At 42.9% G+C, this 15284-nt stretch overlaps 1 protein-coding gene and 1 long non-coding RNA gene across 3 annotated transcripts in view; one reads left to right on the forward strand and one right to left on the reverse strand.

Moving 5' to 3' along the window:
* LOC143821610 (disintegrin and metalloproteinase domain-containing protein 2-like) overlaps positions 1-12549 on the forward strand; it is a 26362-nt gene extending 13813 nt beyond the window's left edge. The window contains exons 12-21 of one of the 2 annotated variants that reach the window (XM_077305763.1): positions 421-619; positions 826-915; positions 2618-2816; positions 4072-4180; positions 5433-5616; positions 6208-6288; positions 7951-8068; positions 9602-9667; positions 10667-10699; positions 12362-12549. In XM_077305763.1, the coding sequence (XP_077161878.1) occupies positions 421-619; positions 826-915; positions 2618-2816; positions 4072-4180; positions 5433-5616; positions 6208-6288; positions 7951-8068; positions 9602-9667; positions 10667-10699; positions 12362-12528 (1246 nt within the window). In that variant the 3' untranslated portion in view covers positions 12529-12549. Of the gene's footprint in view, positions 1-420; positions 620-825; positions 916-2617; positions 2817-4071; positions 4181-5432; positions 5617-6207; positions 6289-7950; positions 8069-9498; positions 9668-10666; positions 10700-12361 lie in introns of both variants that reach the window. The other variant, XM_077305762.1, reaches the window with a different exon arrangement.
* On the reverse strand, positions 4124-15212 carry LOC143821612 (uncharacterized). Its single transcript, XR_013225850.1, has 3 exons — positions 14866-15212; positions 4402-4446; positions 4124-4302 (listed from the first exon to the last, which is right to left on the reverse strand). It is a non-coding gene; the product is annotated as an uncharacterized LOC143821612 (long non-coding RNA).
* Between the last annotated feature and the right edge of the window lie 72 nt (positions 15213-15284).

Consider the following 15284-nt stretch of genomic DNA (forward strand, 5'->3'; position numbering starts at 1 on the left):
AAATCACTTGAGTAGACAGTACTGATCTTGAAAGTTGAATGGTCTGGCTCAGTGTAAGGCAGCTTCATGTAGTCATATATTCAGTGCTGCCCAGTCTGGATCCACCAGGATATCTGAAGGAACACCTGTTGTATGATGCTCAGAATTTGAGTTCATATTTGGAGGCCCTGCTCTTTCAGCTTACCCTTGGAGCTGAAGTCAGGAAAATGAAAAGAGGGGAAAGCTCCCACCACAGCTCTGATTTAAATTGGGGGTCCTTGTGGTTGACTGAGCTTTCTCAGTTCCACAGGACATGTAAGACAGAGCTCTTCCACCAGGCATTTGGTAGAGACCAGGATCCAAAGTAGAATTTTTATTGTGCTGTGCCTCGGACACCTTGTGAAAAGTTAAATATGTATATATGTTCATTTTATATTTTAGACATTCAAATGGAGTAAAAGCCTTTAGTAGCTGCAGCATTGAAGACTTTCAGTATTTCATTAAACTTAAGGGCGGCCATTGCCTTTCTAATAGGCCACATTTACAAAAGCACTATAAAAAGAGAAGCGCAAAGAGCAGTTCATTTTGTGGGAACCGTATTATAGAAGCTGGAGAAAACTGTGATTGTGGCTCACCACAGGTCAGTAACTGGGAAATGTCCACTGGCTTTGTTTGAATTTGTATCTTGATTTATTCTGGATGTTCATGCTATTTATTCAGCATTCAGAGTTTTGTGTTTTAGGGACCATATTTTGTAAATATTGGCACTGCAAAATCTAATCTGTTTTACTGTTTCCAAAAGACAAAATCCATACTCAAAACCCAGCTGTGTGGTTTGATTTTCAGGAATGTAGGAAGAGCAAATGTTGCACCCGTAACTGTAAATTTCAAGCAGGAGCTGTATGCAGTACTGAACCATGCTGCCGTAACTGCAAGGTGAGATCTTAGGTCCAGAATGTCTTAGAAACTTATTGATGGCTTCCCCTTCATTTCTTTATTGGTGATATGTTCTTCACAGGAGCTAATATCATAAACAGTCCTGCTGAAGCCTATCTCCTGGTACCAGTTCATTTTGTGGAAGTGGGTAGATTTTTCATCTTGATGGTCACATCTGGGTTTCTGTTTGCATTTGAAGCTCTGAGTCAGATCTTGGCTCTTTTTGTTTCCAGGTCCAACAGTGTGGTATTCTTAATGCCTCTTAGCCCTATTATGCACAGCCGCTGAAACGGCAGCATGGAGAATGCGGAGGAGGAAGAAGCGGAGCAAACCGCTTACGCCCGGGACGGAACGCAATAGTGGCAAAACCCAGAGCAGCCGATTATGCACGTGGCCAATCCAGAGCCACTTCTGGTTGCGCCCTGGTAGCCCGGGAAGCTCCACTTTCTTCTGCATTTCGCTAATGCATCTTTTCCGGCGGCATACGTTGACTCTGTGCCCGGTTGCTGCCTGCAGCGTGCATAATTGGTGATTTTAGCCGCCGCCATTCCACCCTGAATGCGGACCTTCCACTCCTTGCATAATAGGCCTTAGTGATGCTCAGCCCTAGAGTGTCCACTAGCTGATGCTGTAGTATGGTGTTAATGCACCAGAGAAATAGTTAAGCAAGGTGAAGGCAGTAAGAAAAGTTTCCACATTCCAGGTATGATGTCCTTCTCCAGCTCAGGTGTTTAGTCCAAGCCAGGGAAGAAATTTCAAATTTTGTATTCAGTGAGAGCACCATAATGTGCTTAGGATCTTTGGTGGTATCAAATCATCCATTTTTGTTGTGCAGTTATTGTATTTGTAATAGTTTAACTGTTCTCATATCCATACAATCAGTTAGTTTTTTTCTGAGTTTTATGTGATTGATGCATTTAAAATGGGAGACGTAAATAAAAGTGTGTATGGAGCTAGGTAATTACAAGGTAATGGGAGGTATTAAGTGCTTAGGTAAAGTAGATTCCTCCCAAATTCCAAATTTCTTGGGAACAGTTGAATTGAAGCTTCCACATGGGAAAAAATTAATTTAAGCTGCTTTTTTACCTGGGACTTAGGAACTGATACCGCCTTTATGAACCTGCTTGTATACTAAAATCATCACCTTAGAAGTAAGCATGTAGAGATCAAGATCTTCTGTGTGATGCCTTTTACTATATCACTGGTTCCTAAAAATGAACATGTGCTTATGTATTAACTTTTATCTATCAGTTTTTTATTGTTTAATGGCATTCAATTCTTGCTTAATGGCATTGTTTAATGGCATTCAATTATTGTTGTTTGCTGTTGTAATTTTTGTTTAATTACAATACATTATTACAGTCGCCTTCCCTTTCGTCTCCTCACAACAGACACCCTGTGAGGTGGGTGAGGCTGAGAGAGCCCTGATATCACTGCTCGGTCAGAATAGCTTTATCAGTGCCATGGTGAGCCCAAGATCACCCAGCTGGCTGCATGTGGGGGAGTGCAGAATCGAACTCAGCATGCCAGATTAGAAGTCCACACTCCAAACCACTGCACCAAACTGGCTCTCACATTACATTCTAAGCATGTTTGGATAGAAGAGTTAATGTAAATTAATGAATTTTAAAAGAAACCTTAGGCATACTCAAACATCCATATGTTGAAGACTGCTACTAATTTTTTCTCTTTTTTTGCCTAGTACATGCCAAGCAACACAATATGTAGAAAGGCTATTGATCGTGTTTGTGATTTCCCTGAGTACTGCAATGGGAGTTCTGCATCCTGCCCATCGGATGTTTATGTCCAGAACGGATATGCTTGTGGTGGCAACACTGGTTTCTGTTATGCTGGAGCTTGTCAGTCAGCTGATCTACGCTGCCAGGAACTCTTTGGTCCAAGTAACTGACCCTCCTGTTTCCTTGCTGCTTTAAAAATGCTCTTGCATTTTGTTTTCAAAAACTTTTACTCACAGCAGTAAAAAAAAAAAAGAGAGAGAGAAAAATCCAGAAGAAAAATGGCCGATTGTTACCCAATGAGCTTCAGGGCTGGGTGGGGATTTGAACCCAGCTTCCTCCAACCCTATTATGATACTCTTATCCACCACATTGTTTTGCATCTCCTTTCACATTCTTCTCTCATAGAAGACCTTCCTTTGGGAACTAAGGGCATTTTTGCACCTGTTAAATGTAGTGAAATGCTTACCTAATGTAATCGTTATATTCCGGCCTCTCCGTATGACATCACCAACATCCAGCGTCTGGGCAGTAACTGGCCAGCTACATCCTCCATTTTTAAGCGCTTACTGCCTCTGAATGGGGAGGTTCCTTTCAGTCACGATGGCTAGTACTCAATAACAGACCTAGCCTTCATTAATCTGTCTAATCCCCTTTAAATGTGTCTTGTCATCACCTGATCCTTTTAAAGCTGTTTGGGAGTGGTAAAATCTAAATTTTCTTATCCACAATGCAGCTATCCAGGCTTTGTGGTAACATTTCCTAAAAGGCCCAGGAACGCAAGTTTGGGAAAGGTCAGAGAAAAGCAAGGGAAATCCTGCAAGGTGCATGAATGCACCACAAAACTGTGAGGAAGCAGTAAAAAAAAAAAAGCCCTAATTCCAAACACATTGAACCCAGACCCATATAGAAAGAGCCTTATGCTAGTTTAAGCCTGCATTCTTAAATCAAAATACCCTTCTTGGGAATGTTAACTAAACATGGACATACAGAAGTATAGTTAAAATCATTCAAGCTAAAACACAAATTTGCTATAGTTTTTTTTAGCATATTTGAACAGAGTTGCATAGGAAAATCTGGCAGTGGTTTCAGTTGTCTGGGGATTTGAGTCGCTCAGTAAATATTGAAGAACAGTTGCATAATTACAGGAGTCAACTTCTCGCATTAAAGGCTTTGTAATGCAGTCCCTGAGGAAGGTATGACGCTCACAGCATAGCAGGATGTGTTCCACGGTCTCTGGTTTTAAGCCTAGGCATGCCCAAGATTTTAAGCAGAGGTATAAATGACTTGCAGAAAAAAAGGAGGGCAAACTTATTTAAATATTTTTCCTTCTGCTCACAGACATATAAAAATGCCTATCATAAACATAGTCAAGAAAATTACATCAGGCTTTTATGATTGTGTTGTTTCTTGTTCACAGGTGCAAAAAGTGCTCCACAAGCATGTTATGAAGAAATTAATCGTCAGGCAGATAGATTTGGACACTGTGGAACTGATCCATCAGATGGTTATAAGACTTGTTCTGATCAGTACGTGATAAAGCTGTAGAGAGGAATTAGAAATTAAGAATTCTCTGTGGCCTGTACATGTGTGTCAATGTTGCGTTCGATGGTACATGTTTTTCTGCGTGTTGTAGTAGAAAAACATCACACTAGAGCAGTAGAGATACAAAGATGTTATCAGTAAATGGGAACCATTCAGATTGAAGAAAAGAAATTGTAAGTTTAAGCCAGGAGCCCTTAAAACTCACCTTGAGGTTTGCAAGGCCTTTCCTGGTGCAGTCAGCTGCCAGCTACTGTGGGAGAGCAAAACAGAGACATTACACTATGTTGACCTAATTGTGTTTTATATTTCATTTATTTCACACAGTACCTAGAGATTTCACTGTCCCAAGACATAGCAACAGCTCGCTAGCCGAGGCTGGCTTCAAGAGGGAATTAGATAAATTAAGGGAAGATAGCTTCTGCGATATCGGTATGGAACTTCCATGTTCAGAACTGGTGTACCTTTGGGGAGCAACGGCAGGGAGACTTTGGGGGCAGCTGATTAGCTACTGTATAAGTGAAATAAAATGCTGGACTAGCAGAGCTACAGAGTCCACTGTATTGTCCTCCCTTCTTTTTGTACTGGCTCTGCTTCCAAAATCAGTCCCCCCCCCACCAGTTTTTCACTAGGCTGTCAGCTTTGTTTTATATCTGCATAGCTCCCTGATTAAAAGTTTATGTGCTGCTTTATTTATTTTTGAAATTTTCATGGCTGACAAAAGGAACAAGGGAAAAAATGGAGAGATAGGGTTGCCAACAGCCTCGAGAAAAAAAATCCTTCCCCTTTAATGTGTGGCAGTTGAGGCTTGTCATACCATGGAAGGAAATAACATTCCATTAAGCCTTTATTAAAGGAGCAAGGCCTTTTGTTCAGGCTTCTGCCAACCCTAACAGGCTAGAGCCAGTTTGGTGTAGTGGTTAGGAGTGCGGAGTTCTAATCTGGCGAGCCGGGTTCAATTCTGCACTCCCCCACGTGCAGCCAGCTGGGTGATCTTGGGCTCCCCACAGCACTGATAAAACTGACCGAGCAGGAATATCAGGGCTCTCTCAACCTCCCCTACCTCACAGGGTGTCTGTTGTGGGGAGAGGAAAGGGAAAGGCGGCTGTAAGTCTCCTTCGGGTAGAGAAAAGCAGCATATAAGAACCAACTCTTCTTCTTCTAGATGGGTATCCTAAGAATTTAGAGGCTCTAATAAACACATACAGTCTTGATTTCTTTTTCCAATGCTCTTGACAGGGATCTGAGATGTGGGAAGTTAATTTGCCAGTATCCAAGCAATGTTCCTTATGTTAAAATGAAAGTTCCTGTCCTGTATACTCCAGTGAGAAGTATTATTTGCGCATCTCTGGACATGAAACAGGCTGAAACTTTGGCAGACCCTTTGCTGTTAAAAGATGGCACAAAATGCGGACCTTCTAAAGTAAGAATACAACCTAGCATAACAATACTGTTGTTGAAATAATGTGGTCAGTGTACATGGTGGTGTACTGCCTTATAGGATGAGATGAGTGAGGTAAAGAATAACATTAAAGACGTACGTTGCAACTTGTATTCTAGTGCTGGACAACAGGGGGAGGGCAGAAGCTTCAGATAATGTTATTTGGAGTGCTTCAGCAAATGGAACCACTTTATTCAGTATATTTTGAGGTCTGCCTTCCCTTGCTGGTCTTCTAAGGATAAACACTCTTCTCTGTCTGCTGCCCTTTCCCTCCAAATTCCCTCCTTGCTTTGTGGAAGACTGGCAAAGGCTGGAGTTGCCAAGCACTTTGTTTGCCTTGTTCTGGCTTGTGATAAGACTGCTTCTGGAATTATGAAGCCCATTACCTTATCAGGCTGGACTATAAGAGTGAAAACAAAGGCTTGCTCAGCTCTAGGAAGCGGCAGCATATTGTGGGGACCAAGACGTAGATGCTGGAGCCGAGGCACAATAAAGATTTGCTTACTCACCCCTGGAATGTTCAGGGCTTTAAAAACCAAAGTGCTCTTTTGTTTTTTTCAATCTGTGTTTTAGGTTTGTATCAATCAAGTGTGTGAAAACTATGAAATCCTGAAATATGATTGTAATCCTAATGAAAAATGCTCTGGACATGGAGTAAGTAAAATTAACGTGGTGGTGGTGGTGGTGGTGGTGGTGGTGATAGTGATGTGTCACCATTAAAGTTGTCAGGTGTTTATTTCTCAAACTTTCCAGCATCATGAGTATCTGAGGAGTGATAGTGTCCCAGGAGCCACATGTGGCTGTTTGACATGCCGTCTCTGGCTCTCCCAAGCACTGTCCCCCAAAGTGGCATCTACCCCATATTCCGAGATGGTGGTCAAGGCTATTGTCTGGGGAGGCTTGTGGTTTTTAGATGGTTCCCATCTTGAAACAGCCACTGTGGGGTAGTAGTGGTGGTGGGTGCATTCCCTACAATGGGGGAATTTGGTTGTTGACAGCTGCTAATGTGCTTCTCTGCAAGCCACAGAGTGATTACCTTTGACCTGAAGCTAGATTTTCATGGCAAGAGAATGAGGAGGAGTCCTGATGTGGTAGAACAGGCTATCACATAAGACTGCAGGTGTGGAAGTAATTTTTAAAATCAGTTTTGATAGAGAAAATCTCCCTAAAAGCAGAAAGGTCAAGCCAATATTCTGGAGTTAATCGTGCTTCCTCATTTAGAGTTAAGTCTTGTTGAATTCAGCCCTTCTGCCTGAATAACCAAATTAATACAGAAGCCAAAAACGCTTTTATCCAATGATACCCAGCATGGAGTCTTATCAACCTGGCCATGTTGATCCATGCTACGGTAACTGCAATATATGACTGTGTCCTTGAAGTCAACACAGGATTTTCAGTTGGTTCAAACAGTGGCAGCTCAATTACTTTCAGTATTCACACCGGTTGCTGATGTGTGTTGCTGATGTGTTTCTGCCGTTCAATTTAAGGTGCTGGCACTTATCTCGAGAAGACACTTTCACAACTAGTAGCCCCAGTGTTGTGGAACAATCTTGCAGATGCATCAGGAAAGCCGTCCTGTTCTTTAGGAAAATGTAAAAGTCTGAATTGTTCATTGGGACGGGGGAAGGTTTAGCTTCTTGTTTTGTGTGTTTATTGGTTTAATATTTTGTTACTGTAATTGTGGTTTTAAGTCTTGTTAACCACTTAGAGCCTTTTGTCAAGGAGAGACATGGGATAGAAGCTTTTAAAATAAAGTCTCATGAAGAAAAGTCGCCCTTCTGCCTCCTGTGATAGTTTTCTATACGTAGGGAAGTGTTCTGTTTTTGCATAGGAGGGCATTTGAAAATATCATCCCACTCCAGGCTGAAGTGTTACTGCACGTGCTACCCCTTCTGACTCTGTCAGTCAAACTACCATAGAAATATCATACAAATAGTTTTTATGGCAGTAAAAGGAATGGGATCTTGTCAGCTGAAGAGTGCCTGTGTAAAATTAATCAGTGGTACAATTTTAGTGCTTGAATTTTCACAAAAATAAATCTGGTCCATGTTCTCAGAATGCTACTAGAAGGCCAGGCATTTAAGCGTAGAGATCAATGACAGGCTCCTTTAGTAGGACTGGAAACAGGACCGAATCCAAACAGAGTCAATGAACATGGATACCAAGACTCAAGTCTTCCACTGTCCAAATCCCTTTGCATTGGGGCACAGAAAGTAGGGATGGCTCACTTCCAGACTATTAAAGTAAAAATACAACTGGGGTGGTGGTGGTGATAGTGAATGCTTGTTCTTATTTTGACCTCTACTGTATTTTCAGATTTGCAACAACAACAAAAATTGCCATTGTGATCCAGGATGGGCTCCTCCAGATTGCAAAATGAAAGGAAATCACCTCGGAGGAAGCATTGACAGTGGGATCCGTATTTTGGAAAAGGGTTAGTCTGAATGGCAACAAATGCCATAAAAGAAAGGAAGTAGCAATGCAAACTTATCTAATGCAAAACAGACCTACTGAGGGCTGCAAGCAATGAAAGCTTAAAATGGCAGTATACCTGTTGGGCTTTAAAACAGCTGAGATGAGATGAATGCTTCCTAGTTTTGCTCAGGCAAGGTACTGCACACACATAAATGAAACTAATTTATTCTAAAAAGCATTTTATTCGTGATGTCATGCACGGTGTAAACAAGTGACTTCCAGGAGCATGGCAGGAAGGCATGGCCAGTTGACATCACTTCCGGGGTTACTCAAAGCCTGAAGAATATTTCGGGGGTGACTCCACAATCAAAAGGTTGAAAAAGGCTGCTCTAGATGAAGGTTCACATAACTGAATGTTACAAGGGAGAAACACTTCAGTCTTTTGCTTTCCCTCAAATCCTACTTTTTGTGTGCACAGGAAATGTGGGGGTGGGGAGAATAGAATAGCATTTTGTCATGGGAGCCTCTTTTTTCTGAATTTGTACAGTAGACAGGCTGACTAGATCAAAGAGAGCTACTGGCAGAATTGCTGGCTGGAGTGGGCATGCTGAAGGAGCTTTCTACTTTCTTTAAAGTTCATAGCGATGCTGAGGGATTGGTGTAAGCTGAGCATTCTGGCTACAGTCCTACTTACAGGAGTGCATGCCCTGTTAAAGCTGTGATGGAGCTGCCTTTCAGGCAAATTTGCTGGGGGTCAAGTTGCATGTGAATCAAGGGCCAGTCCACTCAGGGCAAGTTCTATTCCTCCTAGGCAAGCGGCTATTCACAGGTCTGACATAAACATAGCGGTCTAGTTCTTTTCTCATGCAAGTTCTCTGTAGTTTTAGTTTTCAAACTGTAGAGTAATAGGTGGAATGGATCATGCCAGTTTTTCAGCTGGCGAAGAAGGGAAGGAGACCATTGGAAGAAGGGAAGGAGACCTTGGACCATTCAAAAGGGCTATGTTGAAAATCACGGGACATGTATGAACAAAAATCATGTTGGCTGAGGGCTGTATTATGTATATACACTGACTAGCATGTCAGAGTGGTAGAGTGGTTAAAGAGCATCTGGAGAACCTGGTTTGATTCCCCACTCCTCCACATGCAGTTAGCTTGGTGGCCTTGGGCTAGTCACAGTTCTCTTAGGGCTATCTTGTTGAACAGTACTGTTAGAGCTCTCTCAGCCCCACCTACCTCACAGGGGGTCTGTTGTGGGGAGAGGAAGGGAAAGGTGTTTGTAAGCCACTTTGGGACTCCCTTAGGTAGTGAAAAGCGGGCGTATAAAAAACCCAGCTCTTCTCCTCCTCCTGCTGAATGAGATATCAAACCAGCAGCCTCCCAGATCCATTGTCTCTGTGTTCTACATATCTGCCAGCAGAAAGTTATTTTGAAATCTCTTCCCATCTAGAGATCACTGGAAGACGCTTGCCAACCAAAGCAAAGAAGTTTCTACTAGTGTTCTTTCTTGTCTTTGTGCCTCTTTTTATTGGGTTAATCCTTCTGTTTCTGAGGTGGAAAAAAAAAAATGAAGAGGCAGAAGAGGATGATGAAGAAGAGGGTGACGTGCAAAATGCGGAGTAAGTGACTTTGCCCTCGGTTAACCAGGGCCTGCCCTGTGCAGATCTGAAAACTCCCCAAGCATTAGCTTTGTGAGAGTCAGAAGTTCACATTGCATAGAGAGAGAAATCCAGATTCTCATGCTTCAGTTGGGTTTTCTTTTCATAAGATGCATGCAAAATGTTACATTAGTGATGCTACCCAAGTTCAAATGTTTGTGTTTCTTGAAACAGACATCTTTTCAAATCCTGGGCTGGGTATGCACTGGAACTTGGGCTAATAGCGGCCCAATCTGCACTCCACCCTTCCCTTCTTTCCAAAGTACCTGCTGAACTACAGAGAAGAAGAGTCCTCCCAGCTACCCATCTCCATCAAGGCATCCAGGAAAAGGCCACAACAGTAGCATCCAAGACATCAGGAGGCCCGGAGCTGCCAAATACATTTCATTGGTCTTTGTGCTCCAAGACTTCTTATTTTTGGGTTGCTACAGTTGTCATCCTCTTGGAGGGAGAAAGAATAATTCTGTTGAGAAAGTCCTTGCCTCTTTAATTTATCGTTTCCTCTAATGAGCCCTGGGGACGATTCTTACATAGATTTGAGAATTTTTTAAAAAGAGGATTGTAGAGATCATGTCCCACAGTGGAAAATAGCTTGGATGAAGCATGATCTCTTGTATTTGTTTCTTGCTGACTATTCACTCCCCCAAATAACCTTTTATTTAGATCCTGATTGATGCAATCATAGTTTTGGATTAACTACTGACCTCATGCCGCATTCTTTAGCTCCCCCTCAACAGACTCAGTTCAGCCATTCTGAAGCAGTTCATGGTAGAAATCCGAGGGAATCAACCCAAATTATTGTGTTTTTTTTTCAAACAGTGTCCTTGATAATAACAGAATGTTAATAAAGAATGGAACTCCCTATTTAGAGCCAGGCCTCTTTTAGGACAAGGATTGTCACTACAGAACACTCTGTGTAAAGATGCATTTTTAGTAATCTTAATATTCATTTTATTCTAGATCAGAAAACGTCGGCCTGGCTGACAAAGAAGGGTAATTTACTATTTCTGTATTGATACCAAATAGACATCTCTTTCTATAAGTGGCCTAAAAGGGTAGGAAACAGGCATTCTTGTTGGTTATTTTCCGTCTTTAGTTATACAGATGATTTATTGTCTTTCTGTCTAAAGACACTCAGGCAGTTTCAAGACATAAAACATTTAAAGCATCTCTATATTGCAGAGTTACAACAAAAACCTGTGTTGGTAACCCTCATAAAAATAAGAACCTTTGTGAACTATGAATCCCCACATTCTCTGGGAGAAGTCGCAGCAAAACCCTTGTAAATCTGCAGTATAGTTATAGCAGTGTAAAACAAACTAAAAATAGCAACAGTAAAGGAGACAAGGCAGCAACATTTCCCCAAGGAAAAAATCTGAATTAAAATTGCCATAATAAATTTATTTTTAGAATGTATCCTAACCCAATAGAATGTATACTAACCCAATACTAACAATCTATGTTGCAAACCCATTTGTGCTAGTATGTTAGGTGCAAAGTTGTGTCGCGATGGGTCGGACATGACTTCGCACCTAACATACTAACCCAAATGGGTTTACAACATAGATTGTTGTGGTTAGGTGCAAAGTCGTGTCCGACCCATCGCGACCCCATGAACAATGATCCTCCAGGCCTTCCTGTCCTCTACCATTCCCCTGACATAGATAGAATATAATAACATAGATAGAATATAACAAATTTAACATAACAATAAGATACAGTGACAATACAACATACCATTGTAAAACATAAAAAATGCATAAGCTGCAACAGGAACCAATCTCATCTTCCCTCAAGTACTATAAAACCATCCCTGTGTAAGAAGGTCTCTGATGATGTTCTGAAGACCTGGATAGAGCTGCCAGGCTTGTTGTGGAGTTCCAAAGACTGAGAGTCATGTGAGGAAAGTAAAAAGCCTTCTAACGGAATTATCTAAAGCTGAGTAATTATTGGTACCTTTAAATTTGATATCTCATTGAAAAACTATTCAGAGCATGGTAGCCGAGGCTAGCCTTGATCTCATCAGGTCTTAGAAGCTAAACAGAGTCTGCCCTGGCTCATATTTGGATAGGAGACCTCCATGGAATATCAGGGTTGTGATTTGGGGGCAGGCAATGTCAAGCCACCTCCAAAGGTTTCTCTTGCCGTGCAAATCCTACGGATTTGTGACTTGTGACTTGAAGACAAAAGAAAAATCAAGAATTGTTCCCACTGAATCCTTTTACAACTTTTTTCTGCCAGTACCATTTCCTTTTGTTGGTTTGTGGGGCTGTTCTAAATTTATTGTAGTTTTCAAGATCCATTTGTAAAGTAATGGGCTGCAACTTTCCTCCTTCCCAACATAAAAACATAGTAATCTCACTCCGGATAACACACCTTTACTGAATAGGCTGTATTTCTTAGCTCATTCTGCAGAGGCAAACTCTGATTTGCCATCAGCTGTCAAAGAGCCTCAAGACTCCCCACCCACTTTTGGATCCTGTCCCACCATTTGAGAACCACCACCTTTGCTCCACAGTCATTATGAGGAAATGAATATGCACAATTCCCCTCCCCCATTTTCCAGCAGAACAAATGATTCAGATGCTGATTCTTCTTTCTTTTATTTCTCTAACAATATGTCCCTCTCCACTGTCTCCTGCTTTTTTGTCACAGTTTGCCACCCCCGGAAGCAGCAGCAGGAGCACCTGCACCAGAAGCTGCACCAGCAGCAACCTAACGCATCCAGACCTGGCTGGGTTCCTGCTGTGCATGGAAGAACAGCGAGAGGAGGAGGATCCACTGTCCACTGTTGTGCCACTGTTTGCCTTGTCACTGCTTAACAGATGTACGCCTGCTCATAAAGCTCACATGAGCATTATCTGAATGGTGTTCTAGGTCAATGCTTGCATTTGGATATAGGGTTATATGTGAAGATTTCCCCAAGGGTCTAGTTCTCACATGAATAGACTGAGGTCTGTGTGGAAGCTGTGCGTGCGCTTAAGAGACTAGTAATGAAGGATGTAGACGAGAACCAAAGCAGACAGGATGAGAAGTCTCCCAACACTGTATTCTCCCCCTCCCTTTTACTGAAATGCTGTTTGGGGCTGCAAATTTGATCGTAGAAACTGCTGGGGGGGGCACTAATAGCAGGCCATTTTTCTAGTGAAAATTGTCATCCTCATATTTCTTCCCTTCCCCTCCCTCACAGATTTTTTTAAGCAGTTCAGGAAGGGTAATTTTTACCAGAAGAACAGTCTGCAGTGCCCTCCCTGCCACTTAAAAAGGGTTGTTGACAGAACCAGCTTGTTGTCGTGGTTAGGAGTGCGGACTTCTAAGCTGGTGAGCTGGGTTTGATTCCCCGCTCTCCCACCTGCAGCCAGCTGGGTGACCTTGGGCTTGCCACAGCACTAAGAAAGCTGTTCTGACTGAGCAGTGATATCAGGGCTCTCTCAGCCTCACCTCCCTCACGGGGTGTCTGTTGTGGGGAGGGGAAAGAGAAGGCGATTGTAAGCCGCTCCTGGTAGAGAAAAGAGGCATATAAGCACCAAGTCTTCTTTTTCTCCCAGCACATCTTGTTTAACCACACCACCCAGGCTGTGTTCACACTAAGTAATAAGTATTCATCATGCTGAGTACCTTAACTTGAAGCCAGACGAGAGGTAACACCACTAGACTCAAGATCCCTTTTACGTTAAGGCTTAAAAGCAGCAGTATAATGAACTGCTATGAATACTGTATGTTTTCCCATGAGTCATGTGCCAGCTGGATCCACTGCAGAAACTATGTGTAGGGGAAAGGCATTCAAGCTGGATCTCCTGGCCGCTGCTGTTAAGCCTGAGAAACCTCATGGGAGATCTGTTCATGTTTAGTCTACTCAATTTGATTTCTAGTCATTGAAAACAAGACAGACACAGGAGATGCATTGTTATTTTACAGAGGAATACATGCAATAATCTCTTAATATTTAGTGCAAGCAGAGACTCAAAAAAACTGGGAAGAAAAAATTACAGATGCTTTAACTTCTTGGGTATCCTAGCCGCCACCCCCACCCCACCCCCCACCCAGACTCCTCTGGGGTCCTGTCTGATCCCAAATGAATTCTGTTCTCTCTGTCAGACTGTTCACAAACTTCTGCATGTTGTTCAGCTGTTGAACTTAACTGAACTGCCAAGGGTGAAGGTTGGGGGAGGGGACCTACTGACTTGCAAGACCTGCCTTCCAGCATCATCCTGGAAGTGTTGTAGGATGCTTCCATGCAGCAGTTTCCTTTGCATTGCAAACCCAGAAATGTCCTTTCCCCTTGAATAGTACTAAATCAGGTTTGGGAAAGATAGGGACAAAAGTGGAGAATAAGGAGGTAAGGTTGTGTGTAATGCCAAACTGAAGCAAAACATCTGCCTGGAAGCAGCCATTGTTCTTATACCTTAGGTCAGGGGTAAGACAAAACGCTGGCAGGGGCTCATGGGAATTGTAGTCCATGAACATCTGGAGGACCACAAGTTGACTACCCCTGCCTTAGGTTATCACCTTTCCCCTCCCCCTGCCCAGAAGAAATAGAACAGGTAAAGACTTTCCTAGTTCTACAGATATGGTTGCAAAGAAAACATGCTGCATTTCCTATGGTCAAAGCTCTCAAAAGGAGCTTTGCATGGGAAAACAATGGCACCATTAGCTACGCTTTTGCTCTTAAAGCCGCCATCCTTTCCCTAAATACAGACCCCGTGTTTTTAACTGCTATACAGGAAGCATAAATACCCCTTCCCCCAAAATGGGGCCCATTTTATGTAGAAGGTTTATTTGATTAATATATCCTTGCTGGATCTAGTAGCCTTTCTGAACCCTAGCCTCACACACCGAAAAGACACCCACCTGCCCAAGGTTCTTGTAAACTAGGGGTATTTCCGCACATCAGTAAAAATAGTGTTACGCTAGCTGAATGGCGTCTCCCAGCCCCTCCTCATCTTTTTGCTGTCCCACTTTTGTCTGCTGCCTTTTCACGCTTCTCACCCTTCACATCTGCTGATCTTCCTTGTCTCCTAACGCATCAGTGTGCTCCAGGCATGGAAGAAGCCCCCACCTCCCTTTTGTCTATCCTGCCTGGTGCCTTTATGCCCCCTTTCTGGGAAACCCCCTTTCCCTTCAGCTCAGCCGCAGCGAGGAAATCCATAAGCTCTCACCCTGGATTCATTCTGGATTCCTTATGCCTTGGCCGTCATCCTCTCCGCTCCCCGCTCCGCTGGCACTGGATAACACCCCTCCACTGCCTTTTCTTGGGATCTTTGGCAGCTCTGCCTAAAACGCCTCCCGCCAACCCACGGATCATTAAGGTGATCTGGGGGCTCGCAGCTTTAGAGGAAAAGAAAAAGAAGGGCTGGGAACAGCGTGTGCAAGATCTTTCCTCCCCTCTTTCTTTGTCTGTGGTTTAGACTATTAGGAGTGAAAACAATTGTATTTTTCAAACCACATGATTGCTGGTGGCATTTTTGCGAAACAAATGATGTCATATAGATAGCAATCGTCCCGGGCCAGGGCCAACTTCCCCGGCCGCTGGAAATCCCTGCCCCTGGACTGGGTCGCCTTTCCCCCTTGGAGTTGC

Source organism: Paroedura picta, chromosome 12 (assembly GCF_049243985.1).
Source record: "Paroedura picta isolate Pp20150507F chromosome 12, Ppicta_v3.0, whole genome shotgun sequence".
NCBI classification, from domain to species: Eukaryota; Metazoa; Chordata; class Lepidosauria; order Squamata; family Gekkonidae; genus Paroedura; species Paroedura picta.